Here is a 21808-nt window from a genome sequence, read left to right as displayed (position 1 = left end):
AATTTGGTGTACCAGGAATTTCATCCTCCCGAGGGTGATGTGAGGGTAATGCTGTGGGAGATTCTCAGGACTACCCTTCTGAAAGGCAGAGAGTAACTTTGCTCAGCTCCAGGCAAGTATTGTTTCCACATTTCAACTTGACAACTTGAGATTTGCCTTGTCATCCATCGCAGAGGCAGCAGAGAAGAATCATGGAAGAAAACAACACCTCCCAACACAACCCCCTGCTTTATATCCCCCTCATGACTACCTAGAGATTAGTTTTGGTTGGAGCATGATGGGGTTTTTTTTATTGTTTCAGGCACATTTACATGCTGGCAGTTTTTCTGTGCTGCCCCCACGCCCACTTGGCGACAGCTCGAAGTCTCAGTGTGATGCAGCTGTGACAAAGCTGTGATTCACTGAAACTCCTGAAAACCCTCATTTTTTAGGGCTCTCAGAGCCAGCAGCACACCCTGTGTCATCAGCCAGCAGTGTCTGCTTCAGGGAACCTCATGAATTCCAGCCAGTCAGACCTACTCCCAGGTGACAGTCCTTTTTCATAGTGCTGAGACGTTCTCCTAGTTTGGGATGAATTTAATCCCTTTGGAAATCCATTGCAAAAATGGCATTGATTGCCTAGGACTGGGACTTCAGCCTGAATTTCCTTTAAGCCAGGGGAAATTGGTAGATTTTTAAACATGAAATAAAGAGGTTCAGGCTGAATTTTAAGTCTGATGTATTTCAGACTCTGCAATGAGGAAACTCGAAAGGAGTAATGAGAAATCTCAAGTGCTAATCATTATTCAATACTTTGATTTCGGTGGCTTTTGTTTTGACAACAGGAAAGAGCTCCAATTGATCTGACTTTTGGATTGTGCCTGCTTGAATTTCAGGCACATTCTCTCATGAGATAAGGAGGGGGAAGTCCAGCTGGAATACCAAGTGTGGGCAAGGATGCATTCAAGGAGAAAAGGAAAACACTCCACTCCTTCATCTGCAGAGCTGCACGTCCTGCTGTGGCTCTTCTTGCATGTGAACAAGTGGGAAAGCCACAATCTCATTATGGAAGATCAAATGTGTGATGTTCTCTGTGGTTTTCTTTATTTAGAGGCATTTTTTTTTCTTTTTTTTACAGGATGTGCCAGAGATTGGGATGGTTTAACCTGCTGGCCCAGAGCCACTTTTGGGGAAGTGGTTAAAATTCCCTGCCCACGATTTTTCGAAGAATTCACCAGTACCCACGGCAAGATTTTTTTTCCTATTCTTCTTATCCCTATTTTCTTTATTTTTTTTTTATTGTAAAGGAATTCTAGCAGTTGAGGATTCCTTCATATTTTCCTCATTTACAATGCTCCTATGTCAGTCAGCATCCAGTAATTATCTCCAAATCTCAGCTTGGGGTCAATATTGACACTCTTATGTGTTGTGTTGTGCTCTGCTGAATTCTTTCATCCCTTTGGTGATGTAAATATGATGGACAAGTGCACCATGATGCTAAATTTATAGAGGAATATGTCATAGAAGTGCTGATTTATAAAATTGTACATTAATTAATATTAGAAAGAACCTCCTGAGGTCATCCAGTCCAATCCTGCAGTCAGAGCAGGACCAAGATCAAAGCTTGTATGGAGCTTCCAGTCTGGAAAAGACAGCTCAGAGCTTTGCCCAAAATCCCAAATTTGGTGTAAATGTATGGTTTGATTTCCTCTGTGGAAGGAATCAATTTGCAGAGTTGATTTCCCATATGAAATGCACAAGTCCCACTGCATCTTGAAATGACTGGGAACATGTCCCTCAATGTTTTTAAAGTATAGATATACAGATTATTGTCATTCTTACAGCTTATCTCCCTGAATATGACTAAACCTGCCAGTGCCTCAGTTAGGATTCAAAGGGGCATTAAGAAATTGTTGCAACTCATCAAAACTTAAAGAACAGCAGCACCAGCACCCCCTGATTAATTTTCTGCTGTGTTTTCCTGTTGAAGGTTTCCTTCAGAGGAACTGCACACAGGAGGAATATTGGTCAGAGCCATTCCCACCTTACACCATTGCCTGTGGGTTTGATGAAGGTTCCAGCAAAGGACCTGAGGATCAGGTGGGGCTTTGATCTCCTGCTTCTGAACATCTCCAGAGCATCCTCTCCTGAGCAGCTGGGTGCTCCAAACACCTGAGTCCTGTCAGGACCCATTTTCAGTGCTGAACTCAAAATTTTTAGGTATATTTAGAACTTATTTAATAAATTAGGCTTAACATAAAGCAAGTGAGCAGCAGCCAGCATCTTCCTCTTCACCCAAATGTCTCCTCTTGGTGTCAAACTCACACTTAGTTCACCTGTCCAAACTAACAAAGGCTTTGGTTCTGTGTCAGAGTAAATCCTCATCATGCACACATCTCCCAGGGAATCCCTACCCACCAGTCTTCAGGGCTTTATTTCAGGGAAAATTCCCTTGGATCCCTCTTATTTGTGTTGCTGTCCAGATTTTATTTGAGACACAAAAATATTTCTTAACTTTGTAGCCTGGTGGTCAACACACATCCCGTAGGAGGGAACGCTTGGATGCCACTGAGTATTTCCTCACTTTATCTTAGGTATTCAGTGGAGCAGGAAGTGAATATTTTTCCTACCTGAAAATCATCATTCATGCTCAATTAAGCTTCAGAATTTTTTTCACATCCACATTTTGATATGATTTCTATTTCCACATTCCTCCTCAGCGTACTGGAGTTCATATCTAGATCTCAGTGACCTTCTGAATAAGAATATTTGTACTGTGCACCTTGAGGAAGTGCTTTAAAAGCTTAAATAAATGCTTAGAAAACTTAAATAACTGCTTTAAAGCCTTCTAGAAAGGTGCTAGAAATTATCTGAACAGTTCAGAAGGGATGTAAGATTAATAAAAGAATGTGTATTCTGGAGCACAGTCCTCCAACCCTCATGGGATTGTCCCACAGTACTAAACTCACTTTTTCCAAGCAGTCCCTGGATTATGCTAAACCAGGCATAATTTCTGGCTGGTCTAGGCTAAAATCAAGCAAGGAGCTATATTTATATTTCAACAGTACAGCAGATTTCTGCACAGAGCTGCTATCTGGGCTCTGGCTTTGTTTAGTTTGTTATTCCAGTCAAATCCACGATGTTTGACTACAAAAGGAAGATAAGATCAGCAATCTCTGCTGCACTGCACACAAAGGGAAGCGAGTAAAAATCCCAATTGTGTCCTAAGAGAACCACTTTGTATTTTGTATGTACAGTGAGCACTTACAATGTCTTTTGTATTTAATGCTGTTTCTTAATCCATCCTACAAAAACAGATAAAATCAATTGAAACACTTCATTATTCAATTAAATAGCCTCTTTTCTAATTTCCATCTCTTTTTTAAAAATACTGCATAAAAGATTAGGGCTACTTCAGAAGCACCAGGATGATTCCTGTCATGTCAGGGTTACAAGATCTCTTTATGAATCTATTTAAAATTGCTAAATTGTTGCCTCAGCCTAGAATTGCAGCCTTTTGGATAAACAGATTTGGGATCAATTAGAGAACAAATTGTCCATTGGGTTTATAAGGAGGAAATTTGCCTGGGTTCAGAGAATTTAGTTTCTGGGGATTTTAAATAATTAGGTGATGTTGTAGTGAATCAGAATAAAATTTACATAGTTAAAGCCAAGTAAACAAGCTTTTTTTTTCTTAGGACATTGGATTAGGATTTCTTAGGATATAGATCTTAATTAAAAACAAGTGAATTGTAAAGATTTTACAGTGCTACAATATACAGCAAAGAATAAACTGTTTATCCAGAGAATTTCTTGGTGATTTTCTTGGCTTTATCTTACCTCCACAACATGATGTAACTCTTTATCAATGTTTCAGCTTCCTCACCAGCAAATTGAGAGTTCTATTTCACTTTCAGCTATAACTGTTCATGAAAATCAATATTTATCGAATCTGGCCCAGGTCTAAAGTAACAGACTCACAAATCTCCCACTGGAAGGTTTCAGTGCTCCAGAGTTTTTATGTACTGACATGAGACAAGGTGGTTACACATCAAAGTCAGTATTTTCCTGTTGAACATGCTCAGAGGGGTGTGAAACTTCTCTCCTGTGTAGGGTTAAGCAGGACACAGAGGAAAACTTTTGTTTGTGGTGGAGGGAAAATCCTGAAGCAGATTTTGAGCATGAAAAACAGCACAGGGATTGTGGGGCTGACCAGTGAGGGAAATGTGTTCCAGTGGAATGAGCACCCCAGGGTGAATCCAGCACAACCATTTACACTGGGCTGTGTCTCTTTTCCCTACAGAAATCCTATTATTCTGCATTTTGGCGTGTCTACACCGCTGGCTATGCAGCATCTGTGACTTCGCTCATTACAGCTCTAATTGTCTTTGCTGCCTTCAGGTAAATATCAATGGGCTTTTTCTCAGGGTGCCTTAGGACAATTTCTCTCAGATCCTCTGTGTTTTGTTTTGTTTTGTGGTATTTTTATGGTTTTTTTAAATCATTCTAAGGCATAACACCTTTGATGGTGATGGGTCCTTCTCTGCTCGTGCTGCAGTGTTTCCCTGCAGATGTTAAAACAATCAAGCTGGGCAGCCTCTATTCATCTCCTAACTGACACCATACAGTGGAAATGTCATAACTTTAGATCATTTTTATCATTTTTTGATCATTCCTACAGTGCATGGCAGGACAGACTCTGCAGAAACAGTATCCAATGCTCCCGAACCAGAATTTCCTAAATTGTCCATTCCCTCTGTGAAAGGCCATTGCTTCCATAACTGAGAGCTATAAAAGGAGATTTAATTAAATTTAAATGCCTCATTTGCTGATGTTGGTCATTAGGAAGTGGATCTGGGGTGTGGCTGAGGCAGAGCACAGAGCAGCTCCCTGACTGCAGTGGGCTGGCATGGCCCTTACAGAGGGACCAGAGCAGGAGCCTGACATGTCCAAACCTCGAGGGAGATTCCTCCAGCTCGAGGTTAAATATGCACAGGGCAGTCTAGGGAAAGGGAATCATAGAAATATTGGGCTGGAAAAGACATTTAAGATCAAGTCCAACAGTTAATCCAAGTAAACCCCTAGCCCACGAGCCCAGGCACCACAGCTGTGTGTGTGTTAAATACCCACAGAGATGGGGACTCAGCCACCTCCCTGTCCAGTACTCAACAGTACAGTACTCAACCCTTTCCAGGAAGAAATTTTCCCTAATATCCAGTGTAAAGCTCTTCTGGCACAACTTGGGGCCTTTCCCTCTTGTTCTGTTCTTGTAACTCAGGGGAAGAGCCCAGCTCCACCCGGCTGTCCCCTCCTGTCAGGAGCTGTGCAAAGCCACAAGGTCCCCCTGAGCCTCCTTTTCTCCAGGCTGAGCCCCTTTCCAGCTCCCTCAGCTGCTCCTCATCAGATTTATACAGTTTAATGCAGATTAATACAGTTTAATGCAGATTTGTGCAGTTTAGGGCAACAGCTCTGGCAGCCATCCCATAACATGTGACTGACACCAATTCAATCCTTTCTCTGACCCCAAAGGGGCCGAAAAACCTGATGCAAGCTTGTTCAACAAAAAAAAAGTTATTAAAAATTATTTAGAGGTATTATAATCCAACCCAAGAGTCCCACAGTTACTCTCTGCTTCTGGCATCTCCTTTAAATGTGTGGTGATCCAAGGACAATTATCCTAGAATTTTTATTAGCTGAGAAAGGTAACAGCTTCTCTGCTCCCTCCTGTCTCGCTGCTTCTCAAATAGTGGCAGATCATTTATTGCTTTGCAAGGTTCTGCAAAAAAAAAAAAAAAGAAATAAGAAAAAGAGAAAAAATAAAAGAAAAAAAGAAAAAGAAAATAAAAGAAAATAAAATATAAATTAAATAATAAAGAATATTTAAAGTAATTAAAATAAATAATAAATAATAATAAATAATAAATAATAAATAATAATAAATAAATAATAAATAATAATAAATAATAAATAATCTAATCATATAATTATATAATTATACATTAATATAACAATATAATAATACAATAAAATAAAAATGAAACATTTTTATTTTCTCTTCCCATGCCAGAAAATTCCACTGCACACGGAATTACATCCACATGCACCTGTTTGTCTCCTTTATCTTGAGGGCAGTTGCTGTTTTCACCAAAGATGCTGTTCTGTTTGCAGATGAAACCATGGACCACTGCCTCATGTCCACGGTACTGAACTCCTCCTCTCTCTCACCCCTGACTGAACATTTAATTCTTTACCTGAAGGCAACAGGGAGATCTTTTCATCCTATTTCTCCTATTGCTAAAACTGAAATCTTGAAATCAACAATATTATGTAAACCCAAAGACCAAGTGCTAAGGCTCCACTCAACTTTAATGTTTAGATCTGTTGATTCTAATGAAGCTCTAACAATTTCTACCAGTAAAGGATTTAATCTTTGATTTAAAAAACCCCCAAAAACAAAACAAACAAAAAAAAACCCCACCCAACCCCCCCCAAACAAACAAACACCCCGAAAAAACCCCAAACAAACAAACAAACACAAACAAACAAACAAAAACAAACAAACAAACAAAAAACCAAAAAACACCACAAAAAAACCCAAAAACCAAACCACCACCATTTCCCTTCCAGATATCTAAAATAAAGTCAATTTAAAACATTTAAACCCCCATACCAACAGAAATTTTGTTATTTCTTCGTTCTTGTGTGGCAACACTGAATTTTGCCTGCATTTCTCTAGAAACCAGCCATGATGAGAGTCGACCTAAAAGGTTTTTCTCCCTCTGCCCTTCCAGGTTGCTTGTAAGGCTGCTGTGGCTTTCTTCCAATTCAGTATTTTAGCCAATTTCTTCTGGCTCCTCATCGAAGGGATCTACCTGCAAACCCTGCTGCTGCTGACCTTTGTTTCCAACAAGAAGTTTGTGTGGTGGTTCATCTTTACTGGCTGGGGTTAGTGCTCCCTTCCTCTTGGGGCCATTCAGGATTTCTGGTTGCTTGCAGAAGTGGATAAAAATCTGTGTTTTGGGGTAAAAGGAGCCTGTTGAAGGTGACATTTTTCCAAGCCACATCATTGTATTGCCATTTATATCTTATGTATTTTCACCGTGGTGGTGAATAATCCAGGCCTCAAGGGGATGAGTGATATGCTGGATAACATCCTAGAAATATGTTGAATTCCTCCACTGACCAAAGAAGTTTGGGTGGCTAAGTTGCTTTTTGTTTTTAATCATGTGAGTCCAGGCCTAGGAATCAAACAATTCTGTTTTTCTTTTATTTTCAGAGATCTTCTGACTTTAAGGAATCTTTTGAGGTTATACAGGAATTGGAGTTATCTCTGATATTAAGAATAGGAATATGAAATAAATTTCATTCACTGCTCAGAATTGTTTATTGTGACTCTCAGATATTCCCATGTCTCACCTTGGCTGCTCTAAAATACAGGCACCCAACCAAACTGAGTAGTTACAATTTTTTTGACTTAGAAGTGAAATCCAAATTATCCCGAATAAATATTAATTTATCCTTCACCTTCAGATTTTTAGAGTTTATTTAATGTAATTAAATTTTTGTTGGAGCTATTCCAAATAGGATTGTCTGAAAGTAGACTCTCAGCCCTCGATTAATCATGGCCAACCTGAGATAAGAAAGCAAACAACTCAATTAATAATGTGGTAATCCTCATCTCCTTCTGCAATCAAGGGAAGGTGAGAAATACCTCAGGGGTAACTCACATCTTAGGTGATGGTGAGGGAAATATTTCTTTTTATTAATTAAAAAGCCAACTTGAATTTAACAAGGTCTCAGTTTAAAGGACTTGAGCAAAAGGCTAAAATTTGGAAGGACAAGTTGTGGGCCCTTCCTACAGATCTCAAATTATACTTAAAAAGAAATTGTCTATATTTTTATAGAATAATCAGTGAAAATGTCACCTCCTTCACATTAGAGCCACTGTTGTGGCAGCTTTGAAAGTCATCTGGTCTTTGAAAATTCAATTCCACAGGAGGAGAGAAAAAGCAATTTCTGCTTTATAGGCCTTTAAAAAACCCAGTCAAAAGTGTAGAAGGATAGAAGGATATGCAGTGATAAAGTGAGGCTAGAAACCACTGGATCCTGGATTCAGTGAAATTTTCATAGAATTCTTATCTTATGATTGGTCTGGGGTGATTAGAAGAGCCTTTAGGACAAAAATACAAACTCTTCTAGCTGCTGTACAAAGGGTGTTTGTTGGACACAATCCACAAGATAAAAGAGCCCCAGCTAAATAGATGATTACTCCAGCTTTACAAGTGTTTGTAATTCCTATCCAAACCTTCAAGTAATTCTTAGCATTTATTTCTGAAAATGTATTTTCACACCATCCCCTATTCTCCTTTGCCACGATTTCATTCTCCTGCCCTTTCACTCCTTTTCTTTTTCCCTTTCCCTGGGCTGCAAATTGAATTCTTTCATAAAGGTGTTGAAAATTGTCTGACCCACAACTTGGCCTTTGATCCAGCCTTGTGCTCTGTGAACCTACTGGAATAAAGATTCCATGGGACACGATATTCAAAGCAATTGTTGTGTTCCTGTTGGTTTGCTCAGGAGCTCCCACTGCTGTGATGTTTGCTTGGGTCCTCACACGAATCCACCAACAGAACACTGGGTAAGTCAGAGCTGGATAAGGAACACAGGCACATCCTATTTTTTATGGTGTTCTGTTTTTCTGGAGGGGAAGAAAAGATGTGCACGGAAAAAGGTAAGGGGAGAAAAAGCTCCCATGATTCAAAGCCTTACCTCTAATTTTTACAGCTTGTACAGAAGTGAGAAAATACTTTAAATCTTGTGATTTTTATGTCTGTACATGGAGTAACAAAACCTGGAGATATTGTATTAACTCTTGAAATTTCATTTAAGTTCCCTAATGCCCAGTCCTTGAAATAATTGCATTTCAAGAAAGTTGCTGCTTCTGTACAAAGTCAATCCTAAATAACTAACCCTAATCTCTTCAAACAAGAACTTCCCAAAACTTCTTAAGAAGTTTTTTCTTTTGTTTCCATTCAATTATTTTATTTTATTTTATTTTATTTTATTTTATTTTATTTTATTTTATTTTATTTTATTTTATTTTATTTTATTTTATTTTATTTTATTTTATTTTATTTTATTTTATTTTATTTTATTTTATTTTATTTTATTTTTTATCTGCCTCTTTTAACATGAGCTCCAGACAGAAAGATTGTTTACTGTAAGCTGTCCTGGAGGCTTTCAGATCATTTGACATCAGCTGGAAAAGAAAATATTTTATACCTGCCTGCTCAGAAGTCAGGAGAGTTGAATAAGAAGCTGAGTTGAGAGTGATTAGAGAAGGAGAGAAGCCTGAAAATACAAATGTGGGGTTTTTTTCACTTCGTTTTGGTTCTTCAATCTGTGATTCTTGCTGATTAAGTTTTCTTTAGATTAGACTGCACGGGACATTTAGACAGTGATTTAGAACTTAGTGCCCACCTGGTTTTGTTTGTTGTTTCAGATGTTGGGATGATGATGAAAATGGAGTGGTGTTGTGGATCATCAAAGGCCCCATCCTGCTGACTGTATTAGTAAGGTTTTTCATTTTCCCTCGAGTTTCTGCATATAGATAACTTTATCTAGTGTGCTTTTAAAATGAGTTCTTATGATTGCAACTTGAAAAAAAACTCCCTTATCCATGAGTTTATACCACCTGAATTTAGGGAGGGAGCAATTGGTTTCTCAGGTCTGTATCTGGAATAATCCCTGTCATAAACAATGACAAGAACAGGGGGGACTTTTTAGACCATTTAAAATCTAAATTTAAAATCTAAATTTAAAGTTCTGACCAGAAGTACAAGGCATTAATATCAGACATAAAATTATATTAAGATGTGTAGGTCTAAAATAATTCAACAATACTTTAATCATATTTTATTTACAGATATACAATGGTGGGAAAGATAATTATTGTTTCTAAAGCTATTGATCTGAGCTGAGAAGAGATGAGCACTGCTTTATAGCAGTGCAATTCCTAGAAGTGGGGATTTTCAGTTATTTGTGTCAGCTGAAGGCATGTCCTGGTTTGTAGTAAATTTTTAGATTTTGTCTTGTCTTTGCAGATTAACTTTATTATATTCATTAATGTGATCAGGATTCTGGTCCATAAATTGAAATCCCAAGAGGGAGGAGGGAGCCATTCAAGCCACTTTGTGTAAGTATTTCTGGGTCTCTTAGGAGTGACCTGTTCCAACTGCTGTAAGAAAATTTTTATGGGTAGGAGAACAGAATGTTCTACTCCTAATTGAAAGAGAATAAATGACAACGTGAACTTTCTTTTTCATCCCAAATATCAGGTCTTGCTTTTCTTCAGGGGGAGAAGCGTGGGATGGATGTGCTGGGGACAAAGAGCAAAGGGAAATACAAAGTATGAAACTTCAAAAGCTTGAAAGAGTAAACACTAAATGTCAGGTGATGAATCCAGCTCACTCCCAGTCCTTTCCACACAAATGGCCACACAGGGAAAGATGAAGATAATTTCCTTTAAATTCTTTGCAGTAACAGGTTACTCTCAGGTTGGTTTTCTTGAGATATATTGGTTAGAGTCTTTTTTCCTTGAATGCCCTTGCCAGAAGCAGAACACAAAGTTCTGGTTTCTCAAAGTTGTTTATTATTTCTTATCCCTCAGTTCTTCCAGCACCCTGCCAAGGTCTTTGCTGCAGCAAGAGCACGAGGGGACTCCCCCCAGGTTGGGAGGGCTCAGACCTTTTGTACCTTTTCTCTGACCCAGCCATCATCCACAGCGTATTTTTTATTTACAATTAATTACCAATATCTATTACCTATGTTAGACATGTCTAAACCAATCCCCTGTGACCCACCACAGCAGAAGATGGAGGACAAGAAGGAAGAAGGACAGGGTCACACCCTGGTTTGTCCATCTTGCCTTCTCTGACTCCATTCTAAAAAACCCAAATTCTACATTTGCACCCTGTGATAAACTAACTACTATTTATATCAAACTCTTGTGGCTTGTAATTCTTCGTACCAGGTTGGCAGTTTCTCCCATGGAATGAGGGCAAGGACAATGTCACTTTGGGCTCTGTACCAGGGTCTCCAACCCCCCTTCCAGGGTCCCAGACCCCCCTGCCAGGGTCCCAGACCCCCCTGCCAGGGTCTCAGACCATCCAGGGCAGCCAGAGGGATGCCCTGGACTTCAGCAGGTTTCAATCTGTAACCAAACCTAGTCCTGGCTGTTACAAACCTCTTCACAATCACTGGAGATCCCATCAGTGCAGCCACAGGACCTGCCCATAATTTCTCTGGATGCAGTTGCCTCCATTTGGAACTGAATTTAAAAATGTTTCAACATCTAATTGCTGTCACTCATTCCCTGTTTCTAACAGTTCTTTAATTATTGTTTTTCCAGGCGCCTTGCAAAATCCACCTTACTGTTGATCCCCCTCTTTGGGGTGCACTACATTGTGTTTGCATTTTTCCCAGAGAGCACTGGCCTGGAGGCTCGGCTCTACATCGAGCTGGGCCTGGGCTCATTTCAGGTAAGATGGACAAAATGTTCAACAGGTTGAGGTGTTTGGTCTGTACCACCACACTTCAGGCTGGTTATTGGAGCAGGATTTATGAATGCATCCAAATTCAACACACACATCCCTTCTCACTCCTTCACGAGCTCTTCTGTTGCTTGTTCCCTTATTATTTCATATCTCTGAGTCAGACTTCGTATGAATAATCACCAAAAGTAAATACAATAGCTACTTTCATGGAATAACAATGGCAGAATACCATGAAGACCAGTCTGTGGATTAAGGTGAACTGATTGAAAATTATTTCACATGTAATAACGACAAGAGGGATGGTAAATAAGAGTGCACAACCACCTGCCCTGCCCTTACCCTTTAGGAGAAGTGAACCATGTTAAAATCTCTTTGTTTATTTTGCTGTTCCACTGCTCAGAACAGCAGCATGGATTTGAGAGGGTCAGGGCTGTGTGTGGTACATTTCATACAGAACAGCTGAGATCTTCTCCCTTCCCCTTTCCCCTGTAGCCCACCAAAACCTGTCCACATTGATCTGTGTTGCAAATGATTTGTCTTCTATGCTTGCCTTATCTGAGGGAGAATTTGTTTATAGGATGCAGTAAACAGCAAGTTAATCCTTGTTGTCCCTGTACAAGGGCAATAATAAAAATAAAATGTCACCAGTCCATTGAGGAATTTAATTCTGTCATGAAAACTCAATATATATTGTCACATTACCTGAACTCCAATAGAAAACTGGGAAATATGCATTCTTTGTTGTCTTACACAAACTGTGAATAAAACATGATATCTATCATTGATTCTAGATTTTAAATCCATGTTTTTTCTCTCTCTACCCTCCCTGTCTTAGGGTTTTGTTGTTGCTCTCCTATATTGCTTCTCAAATGCAGAGGTGAGTAGCAAATCGATGAGATTACCAAAACCTTTAAAACTCACAGTCTCCTCTCGTTTTTAAATTTCTTTTCCTATTTTCAGAACAGATCTGTCTTTGATCTGCTCCTGAAACCATGACATCCCCACATCTTTTTTGTTCCTTGGTAGCTTTGTTGACTTTACTTGTATTCACACAGTTCTGACAGAAGAACACAAACTTTGAAGCAATGACCCTTTAAAAATGGTTGCTGACTTTCCTGACAGGGGACTTTTCTCCTGATTTATCTTTGATAGCTATCATGATGATGGCTCCATGGAAAGCTTGTAGAGCTCTTCACTTCCTCTAGGTTTATTTTCTCCTGGTGACATTCTTCATTTCCCCTTCCTTTTTTTTTTTTCCCTATTTCCTTTCTTTTTCCTTTCTCCTTTCCTCTTTCTTTTTCCTTTTACTTTTTCTCCTTTTCCCTTTCCCTTTCCCTTTACTTTTTCTCCTTTTCCCTTTCCCTTTCCCCTTTCCCCTTTCCCCTTTCCCTCTTTCTCTTTCCCTTTTCCCCCTTTTGCCTCTTTCCCTTTCCCTTTCCCTTTCCCTTTCCCTTTCCCTTTCCCTTTCCCTTTCCCTTTCCCTTTCCCTTTCCCTTTCCCTTTCCCTTTCCCTTTCCCTTTCCCTTTCCCTTTCCCTTTCCCTGTCTGCTCGTGCAATCAGGGCTTTTGTTCAAACGCTTTCTTTCCTACTTTTATAACATTGGTAGAATTTGAGTAAACTCCCTGCAGTGGTAGTGAGCCTGTCATTTAAAAACCTCATTACATTTTGGTGGCACTTTCCCCCAAAAGGGCAGAACAAATCAAAACAGATGAGAAAATGTAAAACTACGTCTGATCCTCAGAAAGGTGAGTAGGTTAGTTGAGAATGACACACTAATGGTGCCTCAGTCTCTGCAGTGGCTTCAACTTGGATAATTCTCATAGAAAATGGAATTATCAATGTTGGAAAAGCCCTCCACGGCCATCGAGTCCCAGCTGTGCCAAATCCCCACCTTGTCCCCAGCCCAGAGCACTCAGTGCCACCTCCAGCCCTTCCCTGGACACCTCCAGGGATGGGGACTCCAAACCTCCCTGGGCAGCCCCTGCCAAGCCCTGAGCTCCCTTTACATGGGAAAATCCTGCTGCTGTCCAACCTGGAACAACCTGAGGCTGTTTCCTCTCCTCCTGTCCCTGTTTCCTGGGAGAAGAAGCCAACCCCCTCCTAAAACCTCCTCTCAGGGAGTTGTGGACACCAAGCAGGTCCCTCCTGAGCCTCCTTTTCTCCAGGCTGAGCCCCTTTCCCAGCTCCCTCAGCTGCTCCTCACAGGATTTACTCTCCAATCCCTTCACCAGCTCCATTGCCCTTCACTTTTTTTTTTTGTCCCTAGGTACCCTTGTTGACTTTATTTGTATTCACACCGTCGTGACAGAAAGACACAAAATAAACTTTAAAGAAACGACCCTTTAAAAATAGTCCCCTTCACTGGACACACTCCAGCACCTCACAGGAATGGCTAAATGGAGGTGCAAGGTGCAAGCAACCCTACCCAAGGATGAGTAATTCCTAAAACATGTTTGTTACTTAGGAGAACAATTTATAATGGCCATTCTGGGAGAGTCCCTTCAAGATTTAGCTGTGAATACAGAAAGCTCTTCTTCCAGCCTGCCTTCTGTATCTCAGACTCCTTGCCAGCAGTCTTTTAATTGCTCCAACAGCCTTTTAATAGCCTGCATATTGCACCTCACAACACAGAAATCCACTAAGTGTTGAAAACAGGAGAGGCAGAGCCTGATCTCTGCCCCAGGATGAAGCTGGGTTGGCTTTTTGCCACATTTCTTAGGGATAACTGCTCCTGCAGCAGCTTGGCCACTCATTACCACTTGGCAGTGCATCTGCTGTGCTTCCCTGCAAGCCTAAAAGCTAATTATTATTTTCTCTGTGTGTGTGTGTTTCTGCAGTTTTGAGTGTCTGTGACAATGTGAGAGACTGTGCTGCTGCCAGGCAATGTGTTATGAGTATTTGAAACTGAGGAGTGCTGCAGGGCCTTGAGTTTGCTGGGATAGAGCTGGAATACTGGATTGGTGGAGGAAATCTCTCTTTTATTTATTTGATTCTTGGAAGATCCAGAGGCCCATCCATGAAGTTGTACTCAGGGGTTATCTGTGCCTCTGTGTGATTCACATGGAAAATTAAGGCAGAATAGGGGCCACCAAAATGATAAATATTGCCAATGACCTGCCCTGATGTCCAAATGTACTCCTGCATGCCATCCTCTGAATCTTTGATATTAAAAGTTTCTTTCAAATGGAATAAGGACAGAGTTCAAATTCTTCTAAAAATGTGTTAAGGCTTAATCCTGACTTACATGGGCTAAGCACTCAGGCAGAGTTTTTTACCTCCAGTGTTCTTTAACTCCTAATTTTCTCTTCATTTATAACTTCCTGCAGGTTCAAACTGAGCTGAAGAAACAACTGTGCAAGTGGCAGCACCAGGAGTACCTGACCTTCCCCCACAGACACGGGGCTCTGTCCAGGGAAACCAGCCCGGTCAACTACGTCACCCAGCTCTCCCTGCTGGACAAAATCAGCCCCAAGAGGAGAACCTCAGTGCTCCAGGAGGGTGTCACCACTGTCTGAGGGCTCCCAGCAGGAGGGGTTGATGTGACACTGCAATGTCCCATCCCAGAGGTGGCCAGCTGGGTCCTTTCTGTCTTCCCCTGTAAATTCCTTGTCCTGAGCAGGGGCTGCTGTTCTCACCCGGTACAGATCTGCATCACAGCTCTGGCTCTCCTCTCCTGAAGCATTAAACACTCTTGTTTTGTTGTGAAAAGCCAGGCTTTGAGCTAGAGTGAACTAACAGGTTAGCAAACAAAAAAACCCTGTCTGTATAGGACACAAAATAGGCCACACTGACCCCGTGAATCTCAGAAGGTAAGGAAGAGCAAGCAAGCTGTTTATTCAAAATACCATTTCTTTACATTCTATTTACAGAGACCAATATGATTTGTGGGCAAAGTTAACACCCCTTTAACCACACTGGTCAAGCCAGAGGGCCATCAAGAAGTCCCTCCTCTAAAAGGAATGGAAAACATAGATACAGTTAACAAAACATCTCTTCTTGTTTACAACAAATCACCTGGGAAAGAAATTCCACAAACCAAAACATCCCAGGCATGAAATCAGGGCTACAAACCCCTACATTAACTCCTCCCAGCACATTTGTTATATATTTGTTAGCATTTCCCAAAATTTCCAGTTTCCAAGACCACAATTCCTAACCATCATTTGAAAAGGTTATTTGCTGGCCAAGCTTTGCCATAACGATTTCTGATGTTTTACTGCTTGTTTTGAGATGTCTTGAGACAATCTAATGGAAATTAAGCACAGAAATCTCAGAAGCAGTTACCTATAGAGCAGTAACCTGCTTTAAAAAGAAACTCAAACTGTCTTCAGTGACACAAAACACCTCCTTGATTTCTTTTTTCTTCTTCTAAACCTGTTGAACAGGGGTTAAATTAGGCCAGAGGATCCCAAACCCTTTTCTTGTCCAAAGGAAAATATGGAATAGGGGAATATCAGGCAGATGATGTGGGAAAGAATAAATCAGAGCAAAACCAATACCAGGTGCCAGCTGGGCTCCCTGGGGCTCAGAATCACTTCCAAACCGAATCTTAGTGCCCAGATGTTGGGATTTTTTTGTGGGACAGAAAATCAGAACCTTGAAGATCAATTGGTGAAACACCCAATTCTGCCAATGCCATAAAATGAGGAAAGAAAGTGTTTGGACAAAAGTCCTGATTGCACAAGAAGACCTGGAAAGGGGAAAGGGGAAAGGAAAGGGAAAGGGAAAGGGAAAGGGAAAGGGAAAGGGGAAAGGGGAAAGGGAAAGGGAAAGGAGAAAAAGTAAAGGGAAAAAGAAAGAGGAAAGGAGAAAGGAAAAAGAAAGGAAATAGGGAAAAAAAAAAAGGAAGGGGAAATGAAGAATGTCACCAGGAGAAAATAAACCTAGAGGAAGTGAAGAGCTCTACAAGCTTTCCATGGAGCCATCATCATGATAGCTATCAAAGATAAAGCAGGAGAAAAGTCCCCTGTCAGGAAAGTCAGCAACCATTTCTAAAGGGTCATTGCTTTAAAGTTTGTGACCTGTCAGAACTGTGTGAATACAAATAAAGTCAACAAAGCTACCAAGGAATAGAAAAACGTGGGGGTGTCAAAGTTTCAGGGGACAGGATGCACACCCAGCTGTGGGGGCTGCTGAAGCAGAGTGAGCCAGAGCTGTGCCTGCACCGTTCTCTGGGTGACCTTCCTGTGCAGGACTGAGCTGGACTCCACCTCAGCCCCTCCAAAAACAAAGAAAAGGCACAGGAGGTGCATGAGATGAGTCAAGACAGGGGTATTCCCAGGAAAAGCTACATCAGGCTTGGAGAACACAGCCATTCACTCCCACTCTGAGTTCCAGTATCAATTCAGCGTTAAAAAAACAATATTCCAGTCCCTCAGTTTGCTCTGCTTTTGGTTAATTATTTAGACCAATAGATATTTGGCTCCTGGAAATCTCTCTGCTGGTTTTAGGTGCTTCATCTCTAGTTCTATTAAAGCAGAGATTAATTGTCCAGGCTTCTATAAAAATGATTAAAATAAGTTATTTATTAATTAAGCATTTAACCCATCTGTCACAATGTCATATGTTTGTTGTAAGGAATAATTTTGTCTATTCTGACTTTCCTACCGGCTTTATTTGTAAAAGTAATCTCAGTTCCTGTGTTTTGTTGCTGAGCACAGTAATGAGAATTTGTGTACAAAATGTATGATGTACATCTATAAAATGCAAGTGGCAATTACAGCTGTTGTGAGTTTGTGCATTTAGTTTATGTCAGTTTGGATATTTCATCTGAGTTTGTGCATTTAATTTGTGTCAGTTTGGATATTTCATTTGAGGCTTTATAAAATAAAAGGTTAATAATCCTGGGGAGTGCTAAGATTCCTTGGATAAATATTTGATTGGGGCTGTGGTAAGGATCCTGATCCCTTTTTGGTGACACACCCGAGTCCGTGTGGGTGTGTTTATGAGTCGGGAATGCTTCAGGCAGGGATGCTTTGATGGGAAGGCAGCAGAAGTGTCCCAAACAATGTTTAGCTGTGCTGTGTGTTCTGTGTGGAGCCACTGCCACCTCCTGGAGCTGGAGGTGTGCAGCCCACAAAGGCAGGCAGGGCTCCCAAACCTCTCCCGAATGAGTTTTAAACCACTCCCAAAGGGCAGCTGCAAGAAATCATTAAATTACATCCCCTGCTTTCTCCTCCTCTAATCCTCCTGATGTCTTCTGTAGAGTTTAACTCTCCAAAAATTCTTTTTAAATCCCTTTACAAACTACACAACACCCCGAAAAGATCAAACCCTACTTTTTCAGCTGATTTTTATGGTGTCGCAGCAAAGACAGTTTGTCAAGGTAACAAATTGCTAATTGAGAGTAGATTTTTAACTATGATAATGTTGTTTTTCAGAAAGCTTGATGTGGCTCCAAACTGAAATAAATTCTCCCAGCAGGCAGCTTTACCTGTTTTGAGCACTGAGATCTTTAATGCACCCAGAGCAGGAATTGAGTATCTGAGCAGGGTTTGTTCAATTGCAGAAAATACAACTGAATTTAAGGTAGCTGCTAATTAGTGTGTTGACACAGCTACTAAATGTTCTCCTCATTGAGATCAGGGTTGGGATTTGGAGTAAACGTGCTCTAGTGTGGTGATTTGTCTTTGAAATTGTGGATATTTACATAGGGCTTGTAAAGAGGCTGAAATACTTTTGGAGGTGCCTTTTCTTTCTCTGCCTAGAAAAGTAAATCACTTAGGCTGCATAAAACATTTAGAAATTTGAGTTTTTCCAGATTGCCCTGTTCTACATTTGCTTTTTGATTTGATTTCCACGGTGAGGGAGGCACTGACTGGTGCAGCCATTCTGCACATGGTGGGAAGGGTAGACAAATCCCATGTCCCATTATTCAGCCCTCAAAATAAAAGGCCTGAGGCTGCCTCAGGTCACAGTGGAAATCCATGTGAAGGGCATTTTCAGTGATTTGAAATATGGCAAGAATGAAAATCTATAGATCTGCCCTGCCCAATTCCCCCCCTGCCATGGCTCCCTCTGCTCCTGCCTCAGCGATGCTGTGGGGTGATGATCTCCAGCCCTGCTGCTCCCTGACACAACTCTGGCCTCAGTTTCACTAAAGGTGTGTCTGTTTTCCCATCAAAGCACACTGTGCTTTGCATTTTACCAAATTTACTTTGTATTTTTACCAGATACCTGTACTTTGACTGAACACTGAGTTACAGGATGCAGCCTGTGTGGGGGATTCATGGATTCGTGTGGGACAGGAAAAGGCTTCTGGAAAATGAAACAAAGGATGAAGGTGGGGAAAATACCCGAAATAGCTCAACTTCTGTGGAATCCTCTGTTTCAGGAGTTTAATGTACTTGATGCTTTAAAAATTACCCTGATGGTAAAACTCTTCAGGTTTGCTTTGACTATAAAAGAAAGGAAGGCTTGAAGCCCATCACAGACCAATCTATTTCCAGCTTTGGCAACTGGAAAACACCTTTGAGGACAACAGAATTCCTTCTGTTTATACCCTGTAGGAACAATATTTAGTCCCCAGAGGACCTGTGGTGGGAGAAATGGATTTGTGGAGGATTCTCAAAGCCCATGTGACTGAAAGCTCACAGAGTCTGTGTGCAAACTCAGAGATAAGGTGTGCTGACTTGGAAAGGCCATGGGACAGGACAGACGTTGAGAGAGAGAAATGGAACTGGAAACAAGTTTCAAAAGATGGCCTTGCAAACAGAGCAGATATTTTGGAGAATTAGAACTGAGAAAGATGCATTATACCAAACCCAAGTGGGGTAAAACTGTAGGTGATTGATGTCAGAAGTACTAGCAGCATTGTGAGGCAAAAGGCTGAAAAGCATTTATAAGATATTTTATCACAGAAATAGGTTGGCTTCTGATAGAATGGCGTTGAGTTTTACATCTCTTGTGTAAAACTCTACAAGATTGATAATGGAATAAAATCTTTAAAAACCCCTCTCAGCTGCTCTGTGGAGCTGGGTTTTTCCCTGCCCAACAGGGGCTTTTAGGGATTGTGTTACACTTGATTTGGTGATATTAATCCACATTCCTGTGTGACACTGCTGCAGGGAGATAAAGAGCAGTGGTTTATGGAGAAGGAGCACTGTGCATGGCAAAGATCTCAGCCCTGGCTGGCTCAGGACTGACTTTGCCCAGCAGATTTCAGGGTTTCCTTCCCAGTGAACCCTTTTAGCACAAAGAGATTCTGCTTCAGGAAAAGAACACACTACCCTGTAAGTTCACAGGCAAAAAGTTCTCTTTGGTGCAATTTTATATCAGAACAGACTTTTACAAAATGATAATACATTTATTGTGTCATCTACAGCAGTATACATGTTAAAAACAATTTCTCAAAACACAAAAAAGGTTAGAAAGCAGCAGTTGATATCTGTGTTTCCACCTCATAACAAAGCTGAATAATCCATTACCAATTAAACCAATTTTGACCAAAAAAAAGGTCAGTATTAGACCCAACAGGCCAGTAACTTTGTACCTTGACACAGTCAAAAGCCAAAATACAGTTTTCCATCCAATAACTCAGTTCTTCTCAGAGCTATAGCAGGTTGCATTGCCACTAAATTGACAAGTAGAAGGGAAAGAGAATGAACACACCAAATATTTGTTTTTTTACAGATTATACTGATACACAAAGGCCTCTTGAGACTTCTCTGCAAGCACAAAGTCCATTGGGAAAGGCATATGCAGAAGCCTAAGTAATTTCAGACACTGAAGAGTGTCATATCACACAGTGTCATATCACACAGTAATTCTTCACATGGATGAATTCCCCAAAAGAAAGCCAATGGGAAATTGCAACTTGAATCATAAGAAGGTGAACGACCATGAGGTTCAAAACATTGTTCAAGCTCTGCTGGTGTGTTTTCATACACAAAGTACAATGTGTATTTAGCTGAACTTAGCTCTTTAGTACAGATATACATGGAGCATCATTGACATCAGAGCATCCTCAGCTGCTGCTGCATCCTCCAGATCTTCCTATCTTGCTCTTAAATGCAATTCTGAACTGGTTGCGTGTGCCTGACTGCTAAAATCAGAGGGTAAAATCCCTTTTTTTTTTTTTTAATTTTTGTTTTCCACAGCATGTGCACGATGTACTGTGGTTGCTCCCGGATACAGAAGTGCTGGTTGTGTGGACACGTTCTGACAGGGAGAACAAAGCATCCTGAAAACTCTCCAAGAGAGCTCCTAACTCTTTACCAGCCATCCACCTCCCCCAAATATCCTTGGAAATGCCCAATAGGAGCCAGCCCAAAACTTTTAAAGGCCATCATTGCTCAGCATGCATGAGACAGAACAAGAGTGACTGGGCAGAGTTGCCAGGGAAAATTCATTTCTATCTAGGCATCCCCAGGGTCAGCATCTGTCTCCAGTCTGGTCAGGGAGATGTCCTGGTGGGGAGAAACAGCCACGTGCAAAGTGTGAATCATCTCTCCCTGGAGCAGCCATCAAAAATATGTTTGATGCTTGTCCTCTGAAATTGCTCACTTCTCTCTTGTGACCAAAAAGGCAAAGTGGAGAAACCAGATTAAAGGGAGAAATCTTCACTTCTGGAGTCCAAGGGATGTGGGTGTGTCCTCAGCCTTCTGCTCAGGAACACAAGATCTCCTCCAGAGGTTTAACTCTGAGCTAGAATATATAATGCCTGTAGTGCCAGGGGTTGAAAGGGACACATATCTAATACAGCCCTTAATATTTAACTCCTAAGGAAGAAAACTGCTTAAGAACAGATATTTGGTCGTGTTTTTGCACTGTGTACGTTTCTACAGCTGCAGAAAAGGGGAGCCCAAGGAACACTGCCTTCACTGAAGTTATAAATCCTGAATTTGGACTGAATCCCACCCTGGGAGTTTGTCCTTTCCTAGATATCCACAGATACATCTTAAGAACTGGAGCAGGCACTGATCCTGTCTGGATCCCACGTGGTGTCCACATCTCCTGCTCTCCCCAGCCCTTCAGCCCTTCCTGGCAGCTCAGCTGAGGTCACAGTCCCTGCCCTGCAGTGTCACAGGGCACAGCAGGAGAAGCACAACACGGACAATAAAAGCACACCTTGCCCACGTGAAAGAGAAAAAGAGAAAGATCTCAGAACTCAAGAGAAAGTTTGGTATCGTGGAACCACATAACCTTATGGGGAAAGTCTTAATTTATGGAATTTTCTAGGTTTTTTGATCTGTGGGAGCCTTTGCATAAACACAGAAAGGACTAAAGCTCTTTATTAGCCTTAAGAAATCTATTGCTGTACAAAGAATGAGTT

General features: G+C 40.9%; 1 protein-coding gene across 1 annotated transcript; it reads left to right on the top strand.

The window, feature by feature from the left end:
* The first annotated feature begins 503 nt into the window (after positions 1 to 503).
* LOC134560664 (vasoactive intestinal polypeptide receptor-like) lies at positions 504 to 17924 on the top strand. Its single transcript, XM_063416891.1, has 11 exons — positions 504 to 1225; positions 1970 to 2079; positions 4283 to 4380; positions 6047 to 6179; positions 6771 to 6924; positions 8557 to 8617; positions 9482 to 9551; positions 10083 to 10174; positions 11390 to 11519; positions 12370 to 12411; positions 14862 to 17924. Exons 1-11 carry the CDS (start codon positions 937 to 939, stop codon positions 15048 to 15050), a joined length of 1368 nt encoding a protein of 455 aa, XP_063272961.1. The 5' UTR covers positions 504 to 936; the 3' UTR covers positions 15051 to 17924.
* The last annotated feature ends 3884 nt before the right edge of the window (positions 17925 to 21808 follow it).

Source organism: Prinia subflava, chromosome 1 (genome assembly GCF_021018805.1).
Source record: "Prinia subflava isolate CZ2003 ecotype Zambia chromosome 1, Cam_Psub_1.2, whole genome shotgun sequence".
In the NCBI taxonomy this organism is placed as follows: domain Eukaryota; kingdom Metazoa; phylum Chordata; class Aves; order Passeriformes; family Cisticolidae; genus Prinia; species Prinia subflava.
Note: the sequence above shows the minus strand (reverse complement) of the source record. Positions and strands in the feature narration are given on the sequence as shown.

Excerpts from the sequence above, each read along its gene's own strand:
- LOC134560664 (XM_063416891.1), top strand. The coding sequence starts at position 937 with ATGCATTCAAGGAGAAAAGGAAAACACTCCACTCCTTCATCTGCAGAG. Across the intron at positions 9,552-10,082 it reads CCATCCTGCTGACTGTATTA|ATTAACTTTATTATATTCAT; the intron begins GTAAGGTTTTTC and ends TTGTCTTTGCAG. Across the intron at positions 11,520-12,369 it reads TGGGCCTGGGCTCATTTCAG|GGTTTTGTTGTTGCTCTCCT; the intron begins GTAAGATGGACA and ends TCCCTGTCTTAG.